The 25,811-nt window shown below is 57.9% G+C and overlaps 3 protein-coding genes across 9 annotated transcripts; 2 read left to right on the forward strand and 1 right to left on the reverse strand.

Annotated features, from left to right (window-relative positions):
- The first annotated feature begins 2,213 nt into the window (after positions 1-2,213).
- Positions 2,214-17,514, forward strand: ARAP3 (ArfGAP with RhoGAP domain, ankyrin repeat and PH domain 3). Of its 6 annotated transcripts, XM_015875970.3 has the most exons (35): positions 2,291-2,421; positions 3,293-3,565; positions 3,659-4,581; positions 4,998-5,059; positions 5,324-5,397; positions 5,538-5,608; positions 6,990-7,259; positions 7,502-7,571; positions 7,836-7,956; positions 8,145-8,332; positions 8,637-8,743; positions 9,169-9,368; positions 9,455-9,540; positions 9,655-9,837; positions 10,049-10,205; positions 10,483-10,599; positions 10,688-10,841; positions 11,002-11,104; positions 11,194-11,392; positions 11,462-11,525; positions 11,784-11,947; positions 12,056-12,268; positions 12,536-12,641; positions 13,095-13,242; positions 13,378-13,446; positions 13,713-13,787; positions 13,902-14,016; positions 14,136-14,264; positions 14,377-14,510; positions 14,619-14,701; positions 14,802-14,837; positions 15,380-15,443; positions 15,519-15,656; positions 15,849-15,887; positions 16,431-17,514. In XM_015875970.3, exons 3-35 carry the CDS (start codon positions 3,698-3,700, stop codon positions 17,001-17,003), a joined length of 5,196 nt encoding a protein of 1,731 aa, XP_015731456.2. In that variant the 5' UTR covers positions 2,291-2,421; positions 3,293-3,565; positions 3,659-3,697; the 3' UTR covers positions 17,004-17,514. The 6 variants fall into 6 exon arrangements, 5 of the variants coding, with proteins under 5 accessions (XP_015731455.2, XP_015731458.2, XP_015731459.2 ...); XM_015875969.3 differs by lacking the exon at positions 3,293-3,565 and having other exon boundaries at positions 2,214-2,421; XM_015875972.3 differs by lacking the exon at positions 3,293-3,565 and having other exon boundaries at positions 2,280-2,421; positions 5,001-5,059.
- On the reverse strand, positions 17,482-20,615 carry LOC107320290 (proteinase-activated receptor 3-like). The gene is made up of 2 exons (XM_015875990.3): positions 19,327-20,615; positions 17,482-18,751 (listed from the first exon to the last, which is right to left on the reverse strand). Exons 1-2 carry the CDS (start codon positions 19,406-19,408, stop codon positions 17,742-17,744), a joined length of 1,092 nt encoding a protein of 363 aa, XP_015731476.2. The 5' UTR covers positions 19,409-20,615; the 3' UTR covers positions 17,482-17,741.
- Positions 20,616-20,679: 64 nt separating this feature from the next.
- FCHSD1 (FCH and double SH3 domains 1) lies at positions 20,680-25,810 on the forward strand. 2 transcript variants are annotated; one of them, XM_015875985.3, is made up of 19 exons: positions 20,680-20,796; positions 20,939-21,036; positions 21,147-21,192; positions 22,007-22,080; positions 22,307-22,451; positions 22,528-22,664; positions 22,742-22,805; positions 22,878-23,006; positions 23,151-23,273; positions 23,361-23,456; positions 23,530-23,637; positions 23,718-23,822; positions 24,004-24,252; positions 24,332-24,415; positions 24,501-24,678; positions 24,748-24,953; positions 25,031-25,121; positions 25,185-25,252; positions 25,421-25,810. In XM_015875985.3, exons 1-19 carry the CDS (start codon positions 20,776-20,778, stop codon positions 25,478-25,480), a joined length of 2,082 nt encoding a protein of 693 aa, XP_015731471.1. In that variant the 5' UTR covers positions 20,680-20,775; the 3' UTR covers positions 25,481-25,810. The 2 variants fall into 2 exon arrangements, with proteins under 2 accessions (XP_015731471.1, XP_015731470.1); XM_015875984.3 differs by having other exon boundaries at positions 25,031-25,252.
- Position 25,811: the final 1 nt, after the last annotated feature.

Genomic DNA, 25,811 nt, shown 5'->3' on the forward strand with positions numbered 1-25,811 from the left:
ATTTTTCTTCCATGTCCAGGCTGCAGCCAGATTTAACAAGGGGTGAGAAGCTGCTGCCTGAGCATCATGATGCAGGTAGGGTTCTTCAGTGTCCACGAGGACAGCACCTCACCCCGCATTCTGCCCCAAGTGGCGGTGGCATTGGGTATATGGGGAGGACAACAGGGGTGGTGAGGACAGGGACCCACATCCACTGCTGAGCTGCGATGAAGCCCATGGCCTCCAGCATCACCACACCTGGGGAGCCTTATGATGCTCATGGGACTGGGGGTGGGGACACCTGGGTCTCCATGGTGTGCTGGACCCCCAGCATGGTGTTTTCTATTAATGATGGTTTACTCTAGGCACAGGTAGCAAGGAGCTGTATGCCAGCATCCCCTAAGGAAGAGAGAGGTAGGCTGGGTGTGCAGGGGGGACCAGAACACCAAGGGCGCCTTGGGTGGGATACTGGGGGGATGGGTGATAGGGGCCCCCCATGAGAGCACAGCTGGATGTCTCTTCCTGCCTGGCCCTGAGCAGTGCAGCCGCCCCAGAGCACAGATTGGAAAGGAAACGGGAAACCGCTGCTGGAAGAGAGATTAGCCGGAGGCGAGTGATGTCAGCCAGTCCCATGGATGAGTCTGTGGGGCCCCTGTCCCACCCACGTGAATGACTGCAGACAGCACCAGTGTCCCCGTCAAACATCACTAGGGGAGGTTGTGCCCAGGATCTCATGCTGTGCCTGTTCCTAACACCCATAGGAAGACCAACAGGCCATGCAAGGACATCCCTTATCCGACAGGCAGCATATGCCAGAGTGCCTTCAGCTTCCCCATCCCCTCTGTCGCACCCTGGTAAATCCTTTGGACCCAGTTGCAGACCCAACTCTGTGATATGGTGTTTTCCCCAAGTGCTCCTCACCCTGTCCTGGGCTCAGGAGATTCTCCAGCACCACCTCACACATCCCTCAGCACCATCCTGTGTGGGCACACCCCATAGTGGGGAGGGAGGGATGGATGGTTGAATGGAAGGATGGTGGGGGGGAGGAAGGAAAGACATGAGGAGGGAAGTGAATGGAAGAATGGATGGGCAGGTAGGTAGCTAGATACATAGACCTTAGGGGACAGCGTCATCCTGCTTGCTTCCAGGTCAGAGAAGACGACCAATGTTCTGGGAGGATCCAAAGCCCACTTTGATCCTTGCTTCCTCCAGCCCTTGCCAGCATCTTCACCAAGCCCTGTCCCCAGCCTCAGAGCTGTTTTCTGCTCCTCCCAACTGCCTCCCCCTGGGACTAGGCGAAACCTTCCTGTTGTGATCAAAACTAGGAGGCCAGCCACTAAACATAGTCTGTATCAGCAGGTCGGCAGATGCCAAAGACAAACCTGAGCAGTGGAAAACAGACAGGCAGGAAGCCCTGGCTCTGTGCCTTGCCACAGGGCAGCCCATAGGCCCATGCCCTGGGGTAACTGGCTGAGACAAGGGAGGAAGGGGGGGACGTGCTGGGCAGTCACAGAGTTCTGCTTCTGCTTTGCCAGAAGGAGAAGCTGTGTTCCCAGCCCTTGCTGCACACACAGGCTTGGTCAAGGAGGGCCTCATTTACTTGAGTGTCCCTCCATCTCCCCTGCAGTAAGTTTTGGGGATCAGACAGCCCAGAGTTGCAGTGAGGGGATCACCCAGGGCACAGAGCAGCTACCACCTGAGCCTCAGGAGCTGAGGATGGCTGAAGGTGGTGAGAGATCACCCTCCTACATCCCCTGCTTGAGGGGAAGGTTGGGTAACAGCAGAGCTGGGCTAACCACACACGTCTCTTGCGAAAAGCTGAAAGAGCAATGTCTGTTCCAGGCAGGAGCCCAGTGCCCACCAGCCCTACATTCATCCCACCCCCATCTCCTGTTTGCAGTGTCAGATGTGGTGCTGCTTCCTTCCCTGCAGGACAGAGGTGGCTTTTGGGATCCCAGAGTTTCAGCCACCCATCTCTTGTGTTCATCCACCCACATTCCTCAGCAGTTTTCTTTTAGCCTTATTTTAGCCCAGTTTTGCCAAGCGTTATCCTGCCTTCCCAGCACTCTATTGCTGGTGGATGTGGCAATGTGTCTGATCACTTGCAGGGCACAGGGCTGTGTGTGATGCGTGGGTCTGGGCGGGCAGCCAGGGACCCTTATCCATGCCATGGGAACAGACCCTCTCTAGGGTGGAGCAAAGGGGACGAAGTGTGAGGGGCAGCATCCAGAGGAGGGCAGAGCCTGCAAAGAGGCAGGACAGGAGGGTGGGGACAGGGCTGGGGACCAGAGGGCTGGCCTGGAGGAGGGACCATTAGTGGGAGGCACAAGCTGGGTGCTGCTGTCGCTGCAGGCTGAGCCCCCCTTCCTGGAGGGGACACCTGGACATCGATCCTGCCACCATGACACTACTGCGTTGGAGCCGGCCCTGCTGAGCCCAGAGGTGAGAGATGGTCCCAAGGGTGCAGGGGATGGGAAGGCTTGGGGACAGAGTTCTGTGGGAAGGACCCATGTGCAGCACTTAATGTGGGTCTATGCGGACGGGGACAGTTAGAAGGATGGCAGCTGGGCTCTCCCCAAGGGCCACCCCGGTACCCCACACTCAGCCCTTTGAGGAAGTGTCGGGGCGGGGAAGCAGAGCTGCCCACAGATCCCACAGGGTGATACGGCCACGAGAAAGGGAGAAATTGCCCCATTTCAGTAGAAAGCCGCTGGGCAGAAGTGGGGACAGACACCCCACACAGAGCTCCAACCTCCATCAACAAGCAGCTTTCCAACTGCAGTGTCCCCACTCTCAGCTTCCCACTCCCTTCCTGGCCACCTTTGATGTACCTTGTACCTTGTCACCACAGCCTGCTCTATGGCCGCCCCTTTGCACCCTCACATGGGCACACTCCCAGACAGCCATTCCTCCCCCCTGTGCTCCCCACGACACCCCTCTCCATAGACACACCAGTGGGCAGCGGTGCAATATGGAGCCTGGGACAGCCGGGATACAGCCCCCACTGAGGGAGGACAGGGGATGCGTGGGAGAGCAGAGGCAGCAGGAAGGAAGCCTGCGCTGAACAATAGGGGGAAATGGAGGAACTGGAAAAAAGAGCCAGTGGCAGCAGACTCAGCGCAGATGGTTTAGTGTGGAGCAGCATGATTCATGGGAAAAAGGCTCTCAGCGCCCCACGGCTGCATCCAGAGAGGGAGCTGGGGATGCGGGTCCCTGGGTGGGTGGGCACGGTGCTGGGCGCCCGCCCTGTGGGTTCCATCCCCCTCAGCCTGCCTGTGAGTCATGTTGACCTCTCTCATGCCCTCGCCGGCAGATTATGGTCTGGCCCTTCCGGCAGCAGAGCCCTCCCCGAGGCTGCCAGCACCAGAGCTCGTCCCCTGGGAGGGGCCCAGCTGCTGCCCCCATAGCCGCAATCAGCAGCCCCCTCCACACCATCACTCCATCCCGTCCCTGCACACAGAACAGCCCCCCAGCCTTGGAGTCACTCGAGTGCTGGCAAAGAGGGATCAGGGGCTCCAGGGAGGGGTGGAAGAGAGGCTTGTGGCTGGGAAGTAACAGGATGAAGTCCTGGCTTGGACTGCTGAAGGTAAGAGGCTGAGAGGGGGGGATCCTGAGTGTGGCCAAGCCCCCAAATTCCCTCCTACTGCCTCCTCAGCTCTTTCTTCCCCTCCTTCACCAGATGATGGGCTGAGCACCATCACGGAGGCATCACAGGGCCATGAGCTTGCCGTGTACTCCTAATTCAGACATCACAGACTGGCTGGCCATCATCCATCTGGAGAGATACCGGGACCTTTTCAAGCAGCATGGATTCCACCTGGCCCGAGATGTCACTGCTCTGGATAATAAGCAGCTGCAGCAGCTTGGCATCACAGCCACCGGGCACCGCAAGAGGATCCTGAACCTGGCTGAGAAGACACGTCTGCTTGGGGACCCCCATCCCCGAGCTCCCCAGATGGGTGAGGATGCTACAAAAGCAGAACCAGGAGTGGCAGCTGATGCCTTTGGGATGCAGCAATGCAGTCAAGCTGTGGTTCCACAGAAGGACCTGGATGCTCCACTGGTGAGGCCGGTTCCCAAGCCGAGGACAGTTTTCTATCGCCCCAAGTTGGAGCAGGGCTCAGCAGCCACACCACCAGCACACAGCCCAGACAGGGACAGGACAGCTGGAGCCTTTGTGGTGCTGGAGGGCTTTGTGCCAGGGGAGAGCTCCACGGATCTGGAGAGCCCAGGGTCAACCATGGGCACAGGAACATCCCAGCTGGGTGCACGGGAGGAGGCATGGCTCCCCACAGTCCCAGACTATGGAGAGACACAGGAGACACTGGAGAAGCCCTGCCTGTGTGTCCCATCTGTGCCACCACGGCTCAGACACAGGGTCCCGGTGGCCGAGCTCAGTGCTGTGGGCGCAACAGGCAAACCAGCCTCAGTGCCAGGTGTGGGACAAGGCAGGATGGAGATGGTCTCCAATGTCATCTACGAGGGGTTCAAGCCACCACTGGCACCTGTGGAGGACTCGGGACAACAGGACAGTCCCCGGGGCCAAGCTCTCACACAGGATCCATCCCCAAAGGAGCTGACACAACTGGCCGAGAAGCCAAAGTAAGCAGAAGCTTTTCTTTAGGAATGACAGATTTAAGGGCTCCCCACCCCCAGAACCTCATCCTTAGGGAGCATTGTCCTCATCATGCCTTTCTCAGGGGAGGTTGGTTGGTGAATGAGCTCTATGGGGAAGCTGGGACCCACATTGGTTTGGGGAAGGATGGTGAGAGCAGCAGGGGTAGGGGTTTCTAGCGTGGAATAGCTCTGGCTGGGGCCTCTGGGGCTGGCTTGAGCAGGGGGCAAGGTGGGACATATTGGAGGGGATCAGGCTGAGGGAAGAAAAGTATCCCCAGGAGGTACAGTCTCAATATGTAGAAGAGAGCAGGCACTGGGGCAGGTTTGTTGCACATCCAAGGGGACAAGAAGAGGCTGAGAAATGGTCACAGCCACACAGTAATCTCTCTCCTGTTTTCCAGCAGGGCCAGCTGGCATGGAGGGGGTCTGCCCCCCATCCCACAGAGACCTGCCAGCAAGCCAGGTGAGAGCCCCCGGGCTACTGGGTGCAGTAAGGACCCCACAGTGTGCCCAGTGGGAGGGTGGTCCCAGGGGGAGGGTGGACCCAGAGCGCAGCCCCATGAAGATTTGAGCTGATATCTCTGCCATACCAGGTGCCCTGACTGGATGGGGTGTGCTGTGAGGGGATCACTCTGGGGAGGTCTATGGGTGTCCCCACAGTGCTGGCAGGTCGTTGTCCTTTTCCAGCACCACTGATGGCCTTTTCTCCCCATGTCCCTGCCTGTAGAGCTCAGCGAGCCGCTCATCAGCCCATACAGTGAGACCACCTTTGGGAACATAGTCCCAGCCCGGGAGCAGAAGGTGAGAGGGGGCCATGGGGTCAGAATCAATCCCCTGGCATCACCAGTGGCCACTCTGTGTCCCCCATCTCCTGAGAGCCAGTGAGCCACAACTGGTGGGACTGTGGTACCAGCTGAAGTGTGGCTGCTGTCTCCTCCCAGGGCACAGATGTCTCTTCTGGGCAGGGCTATGAAGCAGTGACTGAGCCGGAGCTGGAGCAAGAAACACAAAGGTAGGCAAAGGGATGATGAGAGTGCATAGGAGACCTTAAAAGTGCTTTCAGAATGCACTTTCCATGAGTCCTGATAGCATCTCAGAAAGAGGAAGGAAAGCTGCTCTTCCCATTTCAGATGGGGAGGGTTCCTTTTCCTGTGTTGCTTGCAGAGAAGGGAGCTGAGCTGTGGCTCTGCATCCTTCAGCTCTTGTGGCTGCTGTGCCTTCATGTTTCTGGTGCCAGCGCCTGGCCTGATCCAGGGACCTGGTCAGCCCAGGTGACACAGCCACATGGGTCTCGTGTCGGGGACTGCAGATACCTGGGAACAGGAGCTCTGTGGCTGGGAAGGAGCTGCAGTCTCCTCCTAGTGCTGTCTGCAGACTGTCTGGGGCTTGCAGGGATCTGAAACCTCAAGCATCCCAAGGGCACATGCAGGGAGCCTACAGCACTGGCAGTGCTTCCCAGGAGTGTTTGCAGCATGGGTCTATTGGGAAAAGCCACCATGGGGCTATCAGTGTGCTGTCAGAATCAGCCTTCACAGGATTTTCATCTTACTGGGGCTCAGAAAGTTGAAGAGACAAAAAACCTCTGCAGACCTTCTGGGATCTGCTCCTGAACCAAATGGGACAGGTGTTCCCATGCTTTTCTTCTGAGATACCCACTCTAAACACTTCTCCCCATGCCTCAAAGCTCCTTCCCTGCAGGACACGAAATCCCAGGCATGATGTGACCCTGCCAGCCACCAGGTGCCCACTATCAGGCTGACTGCCTGCCTTATAGTCCCACCTGAAACACCCAGATCCACCTACAGCTCCTTGTCCTTCCTTCCTTACCAGTCCTCCATCTTACACCAACCCTGCTGAGGTGTCCTTGCTGCCATGGACCCCTTCCTGCCCATCATCATCATGCCTGAGCAGCTCCCATGTGACCACCTGACGTTTTCTAGTCTGTTTCCTTTTGGGGTGAAAATAAAGCTCCTGGCTGACAGGACTGAGGGAAGGGGCAGGCTTAATGGTTTATTTTTGTAATTTCCTTTCATTGTTACGGCTGGATAGGCTCACCAGGCCCTCTCTAACCACAGCTTCCCAAGAAAATGAGGCTGTTGCAGGAGCTCCACTTGCCAGCAGTCTATCCTTCCTTTGGAGCTAAATGATCTTTAAGATCCCTTCCAACCCATTCTATGACTCTATGATTTCCAAGAGCTTTGCAGAGCATCTCAGCTGGGCATGAGGAAGACTCATGGATCTCCCAGTGCCAAGATCTTGGTGACCACCAAGCCCTCATCCCATCCCACTCACGGAGATGCAAAGACCCAATCAGATCTGTACCCCAAGGAGCTCATGATGAGGCCAGAAGCAGTTTGAAACATCTGATTTTCTCATAGCCCCATTCCTTGCAGGACAAGCAGTGAATACAGCAGTGAGGGGAGGAGTGAGAATGAGGAGACACGGACCAGGCTCATCGAGCGCATCGCCCAGAATGACACAGAGGGATACTCCACTGTGGATGCTCCACGGGCCAAGGGCACCCCGTTCAGCCTGCCACCCCACCTCTACCCTGACGAGGTCCTGGATGACTTGACCATCTCTCCCTACGCAAGCTACACCTCACTGTCTGAGCCCCGGCCCGCCATGCTGAGCGGTTGGTTGGACAAGCTGTCCCCACAAGGGTATGTGCTCAGTGTGGGTAGTGACAGCTCCCCATTGTTGAAGCCCCCTTGAGCAAGGCTGGTGAGATGGGCACCTCACCTCTGAGTCTCCCAAAGCCAACCTGGGCTTCTTGGGTCTTGGTGTTGCAAGGATTCCTGTGCCTCATCCTGGGGTCTGTGCAGATGTGGGGTTTATGTGCAGTTGTGGGGCACTTGGAGGACCTTCTGTCTCCTAACAGCCAGTTTTTCTGCCATGCCAACAGGAACTATGTCTTCCAGAGGCGCTATGTCCGCTTTGATGGGAAGAACCTGATGTACTTCAGCAGTGAGAAGGTGAGAGTGAGCAGAATGTGGGCAGGAGAGACTGTGTCTTTATGCCCAGGATACAGCCTGACACTGTATCAGTGGAACACAGAGAGGGCCATGCAGTGCCCTGGAGTAGCTGCTATCACAGGAGGCTTGCAGCCAGCCTTCCCCTGTCCCTTACTGGGACTTTGGCACCAGCATGCCCAGTGAGGCAGATGCAGGGGTAATAAGGCATAGGGATACCCTGCAGGAATAGGAAAGTGGGGTGACCACTCCGGCTGCTCCTTCCAGGAGCCCTATCCCAAAGGTGTGATCCCACTGTCCGTCATTGAGATGGTTCGCTCCACCAAAGACAACAAGTTCCAGGTCGTCACCAGCCACCGGATCTTTGTCTTCCGTGCTGAGAATGAGGGTGAGTGAAAACCCAAGTTGGGAACCTTCTGTTTCCCAAGAAACGATCCCTGCCTTTGTCCTGCAGCTCCCTCCCTGTCCCCACACTGGCTGAGACAAGTGAGGGACACCTATCCCTGCCACGCTCTGACCATGCTGGGGTAAAGGGATGGGCTCTGCACCACTCCTTCAACCCTTCCCTCCCTGCAGCCCAGAGGAATGAGTGGTGCTCCACACTGCAGCAGAAGGTGACGAATCAGCACCTGGTGGGCACTCGGCCACGGCCACCCAACACGGCTCACTGCCAGAAGTCGGGCACCCTGGAGCTGAAAGGTCAGAAGTCCAAAGTGTTTGCAGTCCTCAGCCTGCCGGAGATGTGGCTTTACAAGAGCGAGCAGGTTGGTGGCAACCACAGGAAACCCCAGCTCCTGTGTGCTGAACTGTCTTAGCGCCCTGTTGTTGTTTTCTTCTGGCTGCCTCATTTTAGTTTGTGCAGTGTGCCCTAAACCACAGCAAGTGGGTTTTGCTCAAATTGCCCTACCAGCACACCCAACTCAGCAAGGCCTTTAATGTTAAGATTAAAGTATTTACAGGATGCTTTAATCCAGATGAGATGGGATGGAATCAAAAGTCCCGGGTCTTGGTGGTCTGGGAGCTGCAGGCAGGGTGCAGAGCCAGAACAGGCATTGCTCTGATTTGCAGTTCTTTAAAATGGGCATTGGCATCTGCATGATTGAGATGCGTGGCTCCACCATCCGTGAAGCCAAGAACCGAACCTTCGAGCTTATCACCCCATCCAAGATATTCAGGTAACAATGGCATGAGGAGGGGATGGGGTGAGGATGAGGATAGGGATGGGGATGGGGATAGGAAGGGAGATGGGAACAGGGATAGGAACGGGAATGGGAACAGGGTTGGAAATGGGAATGGGGATGGAGATGGAGATGGAGATGGAGATGGAGATGGAGATGGAGATGGAGATGGAGATGGAGATGGGGATAGGGACGGGATGGGAACACGGTTGGAGATGGGGATGGGAACACGGTTGGAGATGGGGATGAGGATGGAGATGGGAATGGGAGCAGGGTTGGAAATGGGGATGGGAACACAGTTGGAAATGGGGATGAGGATGGATGTGGGAATGGGAGCAGGGTTGGAAATGGGGATGGGAATTGCTCAGGGAGCAGCTGGCATCTGGAGCAGGATGTGTGAGTGCTGGCTGCTGGTGTTGTAGCTTTGTGGCAGAGTCAGAGCGGGAGAAGCGGGAGTGGATGGAGGCCCTGCAGGAGGCCATAGCCGAGACCCTCTATGACTATGAGGTGGCAGAGAAGATCTGGTCCAACAAAGCCAACAGATACTGTGCAGACTGCTGGGCTCAGAGCCCAGACTGGGCGTCCATCAACCTCTGTGTGGTCATCTGCAAGCAGTGCGCAGGCTAGTGATTCTGAGGGCTGGGCAGGGTGTGGGTACACCCTGGGTGTGTTCAGGGCCATGGGTGCTCACTCACCTGCTCCCAACAGGTCAGCATCGCAGCCTGGGCTCCAACATTTCCAAAGTGCAAAGCCTGAAGCTCGACACCAGTGTCTGGTCCAATGAAATTGTGCAGGTAGAGGTGCACAGGGCTTCTCTGTGCAGCGCAGCAGCCCCATGAGCTCCGCTGCGATGCAGGGATGCTGGGTATCCTGCTCTGCCTGCTGCTGATTGCAGGTCTCTCCCACAGCTCTTCATTGTGCTGGGCAATGACCGAGCCAACAGATTTTGGGCTGCCCACATCCCTGCCACAGAAGTCCTCCATCCAGATGCCAGCACTGAGCAGAGACGGGACTTCATCTCCCGCAAGTACCGGGATGGGAGGTACCGCCTGCCCCATCCACACTATGCCTCCCACGAGGATGTACTTCAGGTAGGGGCCTCCTCAGGGTGTGTGCAGGGTGCCAGGGTGCTGGGAATGACAAGAATGACTCTGGAACTCAGTTCGAGGTGTCAATACATTCTGCTTGTCTGATGTGTCTGAATCCCTATGCTGGGCTTGGGTGGGATCTTGTGATCCTTGAAGTGGGATGGGCTTTTCATCAGACAGGATGTGGTCCCTATGGGTGTATGTCTCATCCCAGGCGCTGTGTGCTGCAGTGGCAGGACCAGGTTTGCTCAAGACCATCCTGCAGTTCTTCTCTGCTGCAGAAGCTGGGCTGGCAGCTGACTCCGCAGCCCATGAAGTAGCCCCAGCTGCTGAGCCATGGTGGGACTTGGAAAGCAAAAGGAACCATGCAGGTAAATCAGTCCCCTTTGGTTTGTGATGGGGCGGTTCCCTTCTTGCCACTGCCCCACCACTGCCCCATTGTCCCAGAGCTCAGGACAGCCATGGCACCAAATGACAGCCCCACTGCACCCCTCTTCTGGAATGGGGCAGGGTGATATCTACTTCTGGATCCCCTTTTCAGGGGATTCCCTCATGCCTGGAGCATTCCTCTGCCTACACCTACATGAGTAAGGGACTCACCGTCCCCGGTACCCACACTTTTGGCCCATTCAATGCCATTCCTCACAGGGGTACCAGGTCTGGAGGGTGTATACAATGAGATCACACAGCCAGTGGCACACAGTGGGTACCTGCATCGTTCTGTGGCCCATCCCCGCCTCCCAGGTGCCAAGAAGAACAGAGAGGGTAAGTGTGGGGAATGTGGGGAAAGTGGGGAGCGTGTCTGAAAGTGTGGGTTTCCCACTCCAATACCACTTACTCCCCCCTCTCACAGACTTCCAGCGTGTCTGGTGCTCATTGGAGAGAGCCCTACTCATCTTTGAGACAGAGAAATGCACTGAGCCTCTGAGCCACATACAGAGTGGGGATCTGCTCTCCCTGGGTGTGAACAGAGCCCAGCCTCTCTCCAGCCCTGGTCCCACTGAGAGGTACCTCCAGGATGTCCCCATCCCGGCGTGGGTGGACCTGCAAGCCTGGAGAACCCAAGGGCATGCAGGGGGCAGGGATGGGTATCACTCTGTATTTGGTGTCTGGACACACACAGAGTAGGGTGGGAACAGCCCTGATAGGTGGCTTCATCCCCTGCAGGTTTCACTTCACCCTCGAGCTTTTCCTCACTGGGGAAAAAGTGCAGCAACTGGGGGCCGACAGTGCTGATACACTGCAGGCATGGGCCAGCGCCATTGGAAAGGTGAGCTGGGCTCTGTTCATGCTGCTGTCCCCATCCTCAAGCAGGCTGAGCCCTGCCTTCCCTATCTCACCTCTTGCTTCATCCCGCAGTGGTTCACTCCTGTGAGCTGTCACTGTCTGCTTGGCTACGAGTTCCAGCGTGTGGGCCAGCTGCGTTACAAGTGCATGCTCAATCCCGAGTGCTGGCAGCGAGCTTTCTTCATCCTGCAGAAAGCCCACCTGTTCATCTGCCCTGCTGAGGAGGATGGGGCTGAGGACAGCATCAACTTGCGGCGGCTGCAGGAGCTCAGTGAGTGCCCAGGCTGAGCGTGCAGTTGAGGATGTGCCTGGCTCTGAGCTCATTCTCATTCCCACACAGATCTGGTGCCCCCTGCAGAAACGCCGGAGAAGAAGGAGATGCTGGTGTTGGTGGAGATGGGGAGGTGAGAGTTGAGCATGCGAAGGGTGGAGAAGGTGCTGGGGTGAAGGTACCGGTGTGTGCATAGAGGATAATACTAAATCCACTGTGGAAATGCTGGTGGGGTGGCATAGCTGTGGCTGAGGGGTTTGCAGTGGTCACCCCAGCTTGGGATCCCTTGGGGATGGGTGTTCATAGGCTCAGCCTGGCATACGAGGCAGGAGGAGGCAACCCACATCCCTGGAGACCTTAATTCCCAATTCACCGCCCTTGTTGTTCTCAGGACATTTTACCTGCAGGGCCTGTCGCGGGCAGACACGGCAGCCTGGTATGCTGACATCCAGGCATCAGCAGGGGGCCGGGGCAACGCGCTGCGGGACCAGCAGCTGAGCCGTGGGGACATCCCCATCATTGTGGACAGCTGCATCGCCTTCATCACGCAGTATGGTGAGTATGGGACAGTGCCCAGCACTCACTGTGTGACTGATGCATCTGGATAGGAAGCATCACCCACCTGGCACCATCAGGCCTTGTGACCCTGCATCCCTTCCCCAGGGCTGCGCCATGAGGGGATTTACCGCAAGAACGGAGCCAAGTCCCGGATCAAGGTACTGATGGAGGAGTTTCGACGGGACGCTCGCAATGTCAAGTTGCGCATCAGCGATAACTTCATTGAGGATGTCACTGATGTGCTGAAGAGGTTCTTCCGTGAGCTGGAGGACCCCGTCTTCACCCTGGAGCTGCACCCACAGTGGAAGGAGGCTGCAGGTATGTCCCCTCATCCCATCTGTTTGCCCAAAATGGTGTCCCATTGGCATGTCAGCTATGGGGCCATCAGACTCAAGGATGGTGGAACAGGTTGCCCAAAGAAGTTTTGGATGCCACATCTTTGGAGGTGTTCAAAGCTAGCTTGGATGGGGCTGTAGGTAGTTTGTTCTGGTCCACTGCAGGGAGATTGGAACTAAATGATCTTTAAGGGCCCTTCTAGCCTAAGCCGTATCATATGATTGTATGGTCCATGATTTCTCTCTCCAGCAATCTCCTCCAAGCCCCAACGCCTGGAGCGGTACAAGGAGCTCATCCATCGCCTGCCTCGCCTCAACCGCAAGACCCTGGCCGCACTGATTGGGCACCTCTATCGGTCAGCCACCTCCTCCGGGTCCCCTGGTCTGATGATGTTTCTGAGGCCAGCACACAGGGTGGCATTTCCCAGAGAATGCTGGCTTCTATTCTTGGGGTTCAGGCAGAGCCCAGTGCCCTAGACTGGTGTTGGGAAATGCTGAGTGTGCTTGGCAGCTCAAATGTTCCCAGAGTTGTCCTACAGCAGTGGAGAAGTTTGGGAGAGGGAAACACACCATTGTAAGATGTCTAATTCATCAAGGGCACACAAAAAAATAGGAGAAAGAAACAGATTCCCATCCCTGACTCAGAGCACTGTGTGATGGCAGCCTGAAGTCCTGGAAACAGGAATTTCATGCCCAGTGGATGTGGAGAGCTGGAAAGAAAGGGGATGGTTTTTGAGTGGAAGTGGGCAGCTGGGGCTGGTACATCTCCAGACCTGGCCAGCTTCTCACCCCCATTCTTCCTGCCCCAGTGTGCAGAAGTGTGCAGACCTCAACCAGATGAGCACCAAGAACCTGTCGCTGCTCTTTGCACCCAGCCTCTTCCAGACTGATGGCAAAGGCGAGCATGAGGTGAAGGTGATGGAAGACCTCATTGACAACTACGTCACCATCTTCAATGTAAGCTGTCCTTGCCCCCTTGCCTCCACCCATGCTGGCCCCTTGTTCCTCACTCTGCATCACCCAACCTGGCCCTGTCCTCACCCACAGCCCCCTCCATGCTGATGCCATGCATCTCGTCTCTTTCCCTGGCAGATCGATGAGGACCAGGTGTCCCAGATGGAGCTGGAGAACAGTCTGATCACCACCTGGAGGGACACCCAGGTACCTGGGGTGTTCTTGCTCTCCCCACATCAGGGGCCTGGGCTGCTGAGAAAGATGAGAACCATCAGCTGCCCACTCTGCATCCCCAATGACCCAGATCTCCCCACACTGAGACCAGACATTTGCAGAAGGGGCCTTATCTCCCTTCTCTACCCTTCTGTCACCTTGAGGATCAAGCCCAACTCCCACTCCCCAATATACCTGGGGATAGGAAATGTGCACTGTGCCCGTGCCATTGTGGCACCAATGCTATCCTTCTCCCACAGCTCTCACAGGCTGGGGACCTCATCATTGAGGTTTACTTGGAGCAGAAGCTGCCTGACTGCTGTGTGACCCTGAAGGTGAGTCCAAAAGACAGACACATCAAGGAAGGGCCACTGCCTCCTGGCATAGCTTGTCCCCAGGTCCCATTCTTCCACCACCTATACCTGATCTTCCTCTGTGTCTGGCCCCAGGTGTCTCCCACGATGACAGCAGAGGAGCTCACCAACCAGGTGCTGGAGATGCGCAACGTGGCAGCTAGTCTGGACATCTGGCTGACCTTCGAAGTCCTGGAGAATGGGGAGCTGGGTGAGCACCACGGATAGAGTGTGATGGGATGCTCTGGGGGAATTTGATGCCAGGAGCAGGGAGGATGGTGGCTGGAAAAGGGAAAGGACATAGCAGTGATGGTGCCTCTGCATTCCCAGAGAGGCCCCTGCACCCCAAGGAGAAGGTTCTGGAGCAGGCGTTGCAGTGGTGCAAGCTGCCGGAGCCCAGTGCTGCGTATCTACTGGTGAGGAAGGTCCCCATCAGCGAAGGCAGCTGCCTCTTCACAGGTGTGGTGACAACGGATGGGCCCATCACTGATGGGTGTCTCCAGCCAGGACTCAGAGTGGAACCTCCACTAATATCCCTGGCCCCCTGACCTGCATCTCTTCCACTGGGCAGGTGCCAAGCGTGAGACCCCCAAGTGTGGGCTGCTGAAATGCCGTGAGGAGCCCCCCAAGCTGCTGGGGAACAAGTTCCATGAGCGCTACTTTGTCATCCGCAACCGGCAGCTGCTGCTGCTCAAGGAGAAGAGGGTATGGAGGGGACACGATGGGACCAGGGAAGTGGGGAGGGAGGGATACAGTGGAGACTGTGGTGGCACTAAAAGGACCACAAGATTCAGCTGGACTCTACATCCCCAGAGCGCTAAACCAGAACGTGAGTGGCCACTGGATGTAGCCAAGGTCTACATGGGCATTAGGAAGAAGCTGAAGCCACCAGCACCGTAAGTGGGAGCATCCTGGATGTGGCTGTGGAGCACACAACCCCTGCACAGTGCTGCACTGGGTGATGCTGCCCCACTGCCTGACTCTTCCTTTCCTCAGGTGGGGCTTTACGCTGAGCATGGACAAGCAGCAGCTGTGAGTATCTGTCCCTGCAATGCGGCACCGGGTGTCCCTGGGTTTAATGGGATCAGAACAGCAACATTTGGAGCTGCTGGGTCCTAGGGTCAGGGCCAAGCTGGTGGCTGGCTGTGATACCCAAGGGTCAAAGAGTTGGGTCCTTGTGTTGCCTGGGCACAAGGTGGGGACCAGGTTTTGGAGGAAATTCACCTCTGAACCCCCATACATCTCCAAGCAATGGGCTTTGGTGCATGCCATTAACAGGTCCGTGCCACCTGCAGGGCTCTGCCACCCTCCACTATTTGCCCCACCACTGCTTCATCCCCATGCAGCCTAAACCAGGGTGCTCCAGGGTTCTAAGCAGAGCTGCTTCCCAGGGCCTGGTATAGCTGTTGCCTTACACCAGAACTGTTATTTGGATATACAGTGAGTTTGGAGGCTGTTTCCAGCAATGCCTACCAAGAACTGTGCTGGTAGCCCTGGGTATGCAGGCAAGGTGTCAGGGGAACCTGGATCCTGCTGTCCCTGCTGCCTGCAGTTCTCATCTGGCTCCCTTACAGGTACCTGGTGTGCACGGGGCAGGCGGAGTTGTGGGACTGGATCACCAGCATCCTCAAGGCTCAGGTGAGTGCAGGCAAGGCTGGGTGGGCAAGGGGCCAGCAGAACAGCCCAGTGTAACCCTGTACTCCTGGCATGCAGCACGATGACCTACGCCCCGTCATCATGCGCCGTCGCTCCTCCTCTGACCTCGCCAAGCAGAAATTCGGCACCATGCCACTGGTGCCACTACACGGGGACAGCACTGATGCCACCATGCTCTCTGCCAACCAGACCCTGGTAAGAGCCTGGCACCGGTGTTCCTGAACCCACCCATGTCATTGTGCCCACCCAAGCAGGCGCTCTGGGTGTGTGTCCCTGCGTTTGTGCTATGTGTTGTGCGCATATCTGCCGTCCCCATGCCTACTTAGGCAGGTGTCCCCACATCCCTGCCAGCAGGTGCTTATCTCTGCCTGTCTCCTCTGTTTCTAGCGCCGTCTGCACACACGAAGGACTTTGTCCATGTTTTTTGTAAGTACCCACATGCATGGGGCGTGTTCATGCTGGCTTTGCATTGTGCATCCTGGCTCTGGGGGATGCGTCTGTGCTGCTCTACACACACTGCATCCACTGTCCTGTGTGTCCTGTGCACAGTCCTGTTGTTCATGCCCAAGAGCAAAGATGTCCAGCCCAGTTCCCAGCACCTCCCAGAGGGGCTGAACATAAGAAATGTACAGCAGCAGGTTTGGATGCTGCTTTCCATCAGGTTCTTTCTATATGTGCCTGGTCTTGTCTCCCCTGGTTTCATGCATGGGCACCTATGACCCTCCATCCCCACACTGTCAGGGTCTATGGAAGTAGTGCCATTGCTTGGTGGCATGGATCTGATCCCAGATGAGCCCCAGGTGGCTCCACTGGCCAATAGGGCATGCAGCAGGAGCATGTCCAGAGACCCAGAGCAGCATGTATGCCCCATAGGAGCACCAGCCCCACAACAAGGCAGCCCAGCTCCCCAGGCAGCACCCTTTTGCTGGGCACTGTCTCACTCTATCCCTGTGTCCCCACCCCATGAAGGTGCATCAGGACTCCCTGGAGGAGCAGCAAGAGAAGGAGATGGACACCGAGCCCGTCTATGAGGAGGTGGGCAACTTTCCTGAGCTGGCCACGCTGGAGCTGCAGCGGGGGCTGCTGGCGGACCCCTCACCTGAACCCAGCATGGACAGATCCCAGAAGCCATCCTCATCCCATGGGCAGCCCCCAGCCCCTACGCTGCGCTCCTCACTGCCCCCCAACCCAGCACAGAGGATGCCAGCTCCCTCTGTCACCAAGGCTGTGTCCCTTGAACGGGGCTTGAACCTGGAGTGTGACAAAGCCCCATCCAGTGGGCTCAGAGCCACCCTGACTGCCTCTCTGGAGAGGAACCTGGAGCCACCCACTGTGCTGGCCAGGGACCAGGAGCAGGCTGCAGTGCTGGGGTACAGCTCCAGCCCCGAGACCTCCATTAGCACCAAGAAGAGGAGCGCACAGCCATCTTCACCCATCAGCGACAAACTCATCCAGGAGCTCAGCAGCATCATCCTCAAGAAGAGTGATGGCCAGACACAAGGGACGGGGACAGGGACAGGGTCAGGCCAGACAGTGACATGAACTGGAATGGCCACCGACCTGGCAGCAATGACAGTGTCACAGAGTGGGCATCCTCCTCCCGGCCTCACCCCGGGGCTGGGCTGGGAGTGGGGACAGACAGACAGGAACCACGTATGTCTGCATGTGTGGGCAGCACATCAGCCACCGCTGTCGGTCTCAGCGCCGAGGGAAGCGAGTCAAAGGAAAAGTAAAAGCAGAACTGCAGTGCTCCTGTCATGGGCTGAGGACACACAATGTCAGAGACATGGGGTACGCAGGGTGAAGCTATCACCATGCTGCTCTGCCCAGCGTCCTCTTCCCAGCCCCACTTCCATTGGGCAAGGCACCCATTTGCCCCCGCTGTCCCTTCTTGCATACATCACAGTGTATTTTGGGTGGTCCCCAGCAGCAGAGCTGGCCATGTGTGCACGGTGCTTGGTCCCGGCGATGGAGGATGGCTCCTGCTTATTTGGGGTGTTTACACCTGCTCCTTCCAGCATCAGGGAGAAATAAAGGTTTATTTGGATTCTAAGTGGTTCGGTAACTGCAAGGTGTGTGAGGGAGACACCAGGTAGGGATGGGGGTGGCAGAGACAGGGATGGGACTGTGCAATAGGGGGATAACAGAAGGCATGGAGAAGTGACTGTCCACTATGGGGATGTTCTCAACAGCATAGGGTCAGCTGGGGGGAACCCCAAACTGCAGCTGCAGGACAGTCCTCTCCACATGGAGATCATGACACAGTGTCTCTAACCCTGCCTACAGCTGGCTCTGCTCACTGGACCGCAGGGGCAAGGCTGCCTTCTTCCATTCCCCTTTTGTCCCCAGTCCCCAGAGACAGCAGCCAGCATCCCGGATCCAGCCCCGAAAATCCTTGGAGATGTAGAAATAGAGGAAGGGATCGAAGCAGTTGTTAAAAGCACTGAAGGCCAAGGCCAGGGCGTACCAGCTGTAGGTGATGTTGTTGCAGCCCGTGTCTTGATGCAGGTAGTGTATGAAGAGCAGCACGTTGCTGGGGGTGAAACAGAGGAGGAAGGCCAGTAAGACCACAGCCAGGATGCGCACCACGTGCCCATAGTTCTCCTGCTTGGCCAGAAGCCGGGCCAGGATGCAGCCATGGGAGACAGTCATGAGAACAAAGGGCACAGCAAAGCCCAGCCCCACCAGGCAGAGGAAATAATGCTGGAAGAAATTGTCCTTTCCTTGGACATCGTGGCACGTCGTGATGTTCAGCTTCGAGATGTGCTGTGTCTGTGGGTAGAACAGCAGCGGGCTCACACCCAGCCCCACCAGCAGCCAGATGACCACACAGATGCTCGCCCTGGCCCACATTCCCATGGAGCCCTTCCAGAGGAATGGGTGAGCCACAGAGACATAGCGTTCCACTCCGATACAGGTGAGGAAGAGGATGGAGGTGTACATGTTCCCATAGAAAAGAGCCACCATGGTGCGGCAGAGGTGGTCCCCAAAGAGCCAGTGGTTGCCCAGGAGGTGGTAGGAGATCTTGAAGGGCAGCAGGAGGATGAAGAGGAGATCAGCAGCAGCCAGGTTGAGCAGGAAGAGGCTACTGGAGCATCTCCTGAAGTTTTTGGTCAGGACCCAGCAGGCCAGAACATTGGCAGGTAACCCCACGAGCAGCACCACAGAGTAGAGGGTGGGGAGGAGGATGGTGGTCGTGGTGCTGTTGAGGAAGGATTCCAGAGAGGCATCCGGGCACTCAGCTTCTTCTTTGGGCGTCAAGCGCCATAACGCCCGCCCTTTGCCTTGTGCTACAGAGGACACGAGGAGTCAGAATGGGCTAAGAACACACCATCCCAGCTCCCCTCCCCAACTGGGTGCATGGCAGCTGTCCTAAGGACCCCTCCATGTACCAGGAGATGGTGCCTCTCTGGCCCATGGTGGCTTCAGGGTACAGGAACTCTGAGCATCTGCTGAGGGATGGGACATAGGAATGGCTGTGCCCTGGGTTAGGGGACATGGGACATGGGCACCAACACCAGGTCAGAGCTGGGACACAGCCACCTGTACATCATCCCATGTATCCCAGTACTGAGCTGCCTCCCCGGGGCATTGCAGACCCACAAACCCTGTGCTTTAGGAGCACTGTATGCACAATGTGCCTATAGGACTACGCATGGGGACCAGGGGGAGATGTTCTCCCACAGCAGGGCCTGAGTCACCCACGGGTCTGCAGTACCTGAGCTGTCCCCCTGACATACAGCCACCCCCTCCAAGAGCCAAGTCTTAGCATGCCCCACAAGGATCCCACCCTTTGCCCCTTCACCCTCACCCAGGCTCAGCCTCTACCCACATCACCCACATCTCCATGCCAAGGGACACTTACCCCGGGATAGCTGGGTGGCCAGGCCGAGCAGGAAGGTGACTCCAAAGCCAGCAAAGCCAGGCGATGTCACAAGCCCAGCCATATCTGTGAGGTGGCCTCTGCAAATGCTGTGTCCCTGCAAGAGCCGTCAGCAGGGCTGGCCCGGTCTTACCGCAGCAGGATGTCCACCAGGTCCTTCCTCTTTCTCCTCCGTCTCTTGTCCATGCGCTGTCCTTCTCCCCCGTGGCCGCAGACAAGATGTGACCTCGAAGCGTGATCGTCTGATGGATGTCACTGAGACGTGTGAGGTTGGGGCTTTCCAGCCTCCGGAAGGAGGAAGCAGTTGTTACGTAGCTGGGAAGGGGTGGTTTGCAAACCACAGCAGGTGTTGGTGGGCATTTCCTGGCAAGGGCAGCAGACGCATCTGGAACTGATGTGCAGTGAGTTCAGTGGTGTTGATCGGGATGAGGAGCCTGACTTGCCCCCATCCCCTTCCTGCCACCAAGTGGGTGCTGGTTCCACTCCATGTTCTCAGTGAAGCAGAGGGGAGTGAGAGCTGGGTGACGCAACCCAGAACAAAGCATTGTGCATAGAAAATGCCAAACCACAGCCAAAGTGCCATGGAGGGACAGAGGGGACAGCAGGGAGCCCTGCAGGGGCAGAGCACGGGTTAAAAGTGACAGCAGAAGGAGAAGTGAGCAATAAAGGGGGATGGGGACAGGAAGGTGTGGGAGACATGGAGGCCATGGGGTACTGAGGAGCACTGCACAGCACAGCACACATGGCAGGGCTCAGCCAAGCTGGCAGCTGTGCACTCTTCATGTGATACAGAATGGGGCTCCCAGTGCTCCACATCATCACGTCCTGGGATCAGTGCCCACACATTGGATAGCACAGTGCTCCCCACATCCCCGTGTCCCAGCAGCAGGGTTACAAGGCTCCCTATGTCCTCCTGTGTCCATATCCCCCTGTTCCTATATCCCCGTGTCCCCTGTTTCCCTGTCCCTCTCTCCTCATCCTCCCGTCCCTGTATCTCAGTGTCTTGCTGTTCTTGTGTCCCCATATCCCCCTGTTCCCTTAAGCCACGTGTTCTCATGTCCCTATGTCCCCCATACCGCTGTCCTCCTGTCCCCTTGTCCTCGTATTCCTATCTCCATGTCTTCCCATCCCAGTGTCCCCATTACCCTGCCATATCCCACATGTCCCCACGTCCCCGAGTCCCTAAGGCGAGGTTATGGGGAGGGCAGGGCGGAGCTGGAGATGCGGGGTGGGACCTGCATGGGCGAAGTGGGAGAGCCCTGTCGGTGGGTGTAGCCTACAGGGGATGGGGGTGGCGTACAGTAAATGGGGGTGGCCTGCAATGAATGGGCAGGGCAGAGCGGTAGGCGTAGCTTAGAGCGGAGGGGCGGGGTGGAGCTTCAGTTCCGGGCTACGCACACGCGTTGCGGGGCCGGGTGCGGGGCTGGGGAGATGCAGCCGCCGCCGCGCAAGGTGAGAGCGGGGTCGGAGTGCGGTAAGGACGGCACCGGGACCTGCGTTTGGGGACCGGGGATGGGGATGAGGATAGAGATGGGGATGAGGATAGAGATGGGGATGGGGATCCCCGGGCAAGGGCTGAGCGTTCTGCTTGCAGGGGAAGCTGAGCCAGGTGGTGAAGCTTCATTTTGCCGAGCAGCTGTGCGGGCTACAGAGCAAGCAGCAGCGGGATGCCGAGCTGCTGGAGGACATCAGGTAGGGCCATCCTCAGCCCGCTGCAGTGCAGGCATGGCCGTGACACCCGTAGGGGTGACAGGGGGAGGTGGTCCTAGTGCCACCCCCTGCCCTGCTGCCTTGTCTCACAGGTCCTACAGCAAGCAGAGGGCTGCGATTGAACGGGAGTACGGGCAGGTAAGGGTGTGTGGGAAATCAGCCCTGCAAACAGGGCTTGGATGGGGCCCTTGGGAGGAAGGGTCAGCGCAGTGCCAGCCGGGAGGGATCGATGCATCCTGGGGCACTTTGCTGAGCGTGGCACAAATGCATTCTGCTGAGTTTTGGGGGCACAGTGGGAGTGCCTGGGGGGGGGAGAAGCATTCCCACTCTGGTGTCTGTTGGGTCATCACAGGGCTGGCATGTACCTGAGCTCCCAGGGCTTCCCACTGCACCCCTTGGGGTCTGGCCTGTGCCTCACACCGGAACCTGTGTCCCCTTTTCTCAGCTCACTGGGATTTTGGCAGTGCCACCATCCCCACCCAGCCCTGACCTCTCTTCTCTCCTCCAGCATCACACAGGGGGCTCTGTGAGGGGCCTGGTCCCTCACTGCACTGTGCCTTCTGCCTCTCTCCTGCTGCCCCGCTGCTTTCTCAGCCACTTACCTGCTCTGGGCTCTCAGCACACATCTCGGTGGGTGCAGCACCCCATGGGGACCATCCTCATGGGGCAAAGGGTTGGGATGCTCAATGCTTGGGGCTGCCCTGCCTTCACAGCTGGCATTTATCACCACTATCCCCTTCCTGGTCCTCACTCCTGAAAGCTGCTGCATGTGGGCTTTCCTTTGCCTCCTAACCCAGGGCAACACTGTGGAGCCAGCCTTCACCTCCTTCCCCTGCATGGCAAACCCGACCCCCTGGGATGACCATTGGGTGGGGGGGGTCCTCCCCTACCCCCATCCTCTGAGGCACAGCAGGGTGTCCATGAGGGATTGCTGACAGCAGTCTGTCCACAGGCACTGCAGAGGCTGGCAAGCCAGTTTGTGAAGAGAGAGTGGCAGCGGGGCCGCAGCGATGCTGGGGACTCGAGGTGGGCTATGGAGAATGGGGATGGGGACGAGGGGTTGACGTGTGGCCCTCCAACTGGGAGGTGACAAACATCAGACTGGATTTGGGTGCCCTGAGGATGCAGCACTGGGTGGTACATCCCCCACAGATGTGATACCTGGGGCTGCCTTTCCCTGTGGGCATCCCCTAAAACCTTGTGGATGCAAGGAAGCCCTACAGATTGGCAAACCCTGTTCCCATCCCTATAGGAGTGTCTTTGCTGTCTGGAAGGGCATTATTGAGGGGACTGCATACACAGGGCAGGCACGTGTCACCGCCTCTGAAAGCTACCGCAGCCTTGCTGCTGAGGCCACCAAGAGCTCCAGGCTGTCCAAAGAGAGGATGCTCAAGAAGGTATGGGGTGAGGGCACATCACATAGGGTTGAGTGAGGTGGTGGGGATATGTCCCTGATCTCATGTCTCCTCCCAGAGCATGGAGCAGCTGCAAAAGGCACAGGCAGAGCTGCTGGAAACGGTGAAAGAGCTGGATAAAGCAAAGAAGCAGTTCAGCCACCTGCAGCGCAGCAGCGAGGTGGCCAAGGACAAGGCAGCCGATGTGGAGGCACGGTGAGCAGGGATGGGACAGGGGCTGCTATGGCAGCATTGGAGATATGTCATGATCAACTGGTCTCCATCCCCACCAGGCTCCGTAAGAGTGACAGAAGGATTTTCCACACCAAGGCCAGCCTGCAGAAACTCAGTGCCAAGGTGGGCAAGCACGGGGACGGCGCGGTCCCTGAGCGTGGGGACAGTGTGTCACCTCGCTGTCCCCATCCCCAGTTCTCCATGCAGATGGCGGAGTACTCGAAGCAGCGGGCAGGGGTGCAGAACGAGTACGTGCTGATGCTGGTGTCTGCCAATGCCCACCTGGAGCACTACTACCATGTGGAGCTACCTGCCATCATGCAGGTGGGGGCTGCGTGGGGTCACAACAGTGCTGCAGGGACACCATGTCCCATCACAGTCACCCAATGCGGGGTTGTCCTGTGGGGCTGGGGATGGTCTCGCTGACAAGGCTCCATGCCTGTCCCTATGGGGATGTGCTGTCTGCAGGCTCTGGATGGGGACCTGTATGAGAGGCTGCGCGACCACCTGAGCACGGCTGGCCGGGCAGAGGTGGAGAGCTGTGAGATCACACGGGACTGGTTCCAGAGCATCTCGGAGGCGGCCGCACGGGTACTGCCACCCATCCCATCTCTGTGCTGAGTGGCACACGGTGGGGATGGGAGTGTATCCTCCAACCCCTTATTCTCCCTTATGAAGGTGTGCCGGGAGCAGGACCTCCTCCTCTTCCTGCAGGACCACACTGCCTTCACGCTGGTGCCTGAGCAGCGCTTCCAGCTTGATGGCATCCAGGAGGTAGATATGGGAGTCAGTACAATATAGGCTACTGCACACCTGGACCCTTCCCAACAACCCCATCTTTGCCCAGGTGTCCCTGCTGCAGCCTGAGGATGGTGGGGCCAGCCTGGAGAAGGAGGCACGGCGCTGGGCCATGCGGGCAACACGAGACAGCAAGAACAAGGCACATGGCGAGGAGGTGAGCGCACAGCCCTGATTGTCCCTTCCAGGGGGTCTTGATGGGGTGGCTGGTGAAGCCCCATCTTGCTGCCCATGCAGGTGCTGCAGAAGCTAGAGGCCAGGAGGCACCAGGTCCCTGAGGCAGAGGCAGCTGTCGTGGAGAGGCAGATGGAGGAAGTGCGAGAAAACATCTGGAAGGCAGAGGTGGGTCCTACAATGTGCTCAGGGTGCCCTCAAGCTTCATCACCCCACGGGTGTGGAATTGTGCTGGGGTGCTGTACTGGGTGTAGGAAGGGAGGGATGAGGCTGGGCTGTCCCCCTCCCCATAGCTGTCCCCTACTCCATAGACATCTCCATAGCCCTTGAAGCATCCTTCCACTCGCAGGTTGGCAGGGCGAAGGCAGAGGCACGGCTGGCACTGCTGCGCACGGCAGGGCTGGATGTGGATTCCTGGCTGGCCGGGGCTGTGCGAGCAGCTGGGGAGCTCCCACGCACCCCCAGCACAGAGGCACCCACGGGGCTGGACCCCACTGAGTTCGATGACTATGACAGCGATGAGACTTTTGAGGAGGCTGAGCCTGGACACGCTGCCCGCACCTACCCCTACACCTGTCGGGTCATCTTCGGGTACCAGGTAAAGCCACTGATGCCATGCGTGCACGGAGATGGCACTGCCAGCCTGGTTGTCACATGTTGTCACCTGTCCCCTGCAGGGCTGCCATGCAGATGAACTATCCATCGCGCAGGGAGAGGAGCTGGAGGTTATCGAGGATGGTGATATGGAGGAGTGGGTGAAGGTGGGATCTCCCATCCAGCTCATCCTAATGCTGGGAGTCTGGAGTCACATCGCTGGGATGGTAATGTGGTTTCTGTCCCCCCCAGGCTCGAAACAAGGCAGGGCAGGTCGGCTATGTCCCTGAGAAGTACCTGCTGTCCCTGAGCTGTGTGGGCAGTGAGCTGGACTCAGCTGCCAGCACTGGAGCCACAGAACCCTCGGGGGCAGCCCTGCAGCGGCAGCTGTCCAGCATCATGGCTGCGGAGCTGGTCCTGGAGCCTGGAGGTGGGTATGGGATGGGGACATGGGGCACATGGGACCACATTCCAGGATGCTGAGCTATTCCGCTCTCAGCCTGGCTGGTGCGAGCGCTGTACGACTATGAGGGGCAGAGCCCTGAGGAGCTGAGCTTCCCTGAGGGAGCCATCATCCGTGTGCTGCCCCGTGCTGAGGATGAGGTGGACGACGGCTTCTGGACTGGGGACTTCAATGGCAGAGTCGGTGTCTTCCCCTCGCTGGTGGTGGAGGAACTGACTGGGGCACGGGGCACGGTTGGGCAGGTCAGTGGTGGTGGTGGTGATGGATGGGGGTTCTGTGCTTTGCCCACCCACTGCACTGTCTGTCTCTGTGTCTGCAGGAACTTCCCTCGCCATCCCCACCACCCTTCTCCCCTCCTGGCCTTGAAGTCAGTGCCAGCCTGGATTCTGGCCCTGAACCACTGCTGGGAGGTGAGTACCAGGGGGGTGGACTTGGGGGCACACAGAGCCTGTCTGAGCCTTCCATGGATCTAGTCTGCAGGCAGGAGGGTACAGGCAGCGGGCAGAGCTCTCCGGACCTGGCAGCCAACCGCATCCGTCCGGTACGTACCCCTTCATAGTGGTGCTCTGACCCCAGAACCTATCCCAGAGCCCAGAAAAGGGCCAGAAGAACCCTCTGTGCTGGGCTATGGTGTGATTCTGGAGGGGTTTGGGGTAATGGGACTCCCCACCTCTGCCTGAGGGCCCCATGTCTGCTCTCCTCCCTGCAGGTCCGCGCACCACCCCCACCACCTGGCCGAGCCCCTGACCTGGAGCAGGACCTCAGCTGACACTGGGGTGTTCTGAGCCCCTCCCCAGGCTGCAAAATCTTTGCCCATCCACACATGCCCCTCACCTCTGGGCTACTCCCAGCGGTGCAGAGGGGAGCAGGACTTGCAGTACAACCTGCTACTCCTTGAGCTGGTCTCCTTGGGGGCCATATCCTGCCTAGCACTGCTTGTGGGGCAGTCCTGCACAGTGTGGGACAGCCATGTCCCTACCTCTGCCCCTCGTCCATGGCATCACTTCCCTAGGGCCTCTACTCCTCCCCATGCTGGGTGCTGCACTGTGTCCAGCGTGGGCACAGGGTGACCATGCCCCATTAAAACCAGTTCATCCCAC

Source organism: Coturnix japonica, chromosome 18, assembly GCF_054131305.1.
Source record: "Coturnix japonica strain WE chromosome 18, WE-NBRP24, whole genome shotgun sequence".
NCBI lineage: Eukaryota > Metazoa > Chordata > Aves > Galliformes > Phasianidae > Coturnix > Coturnix japonica.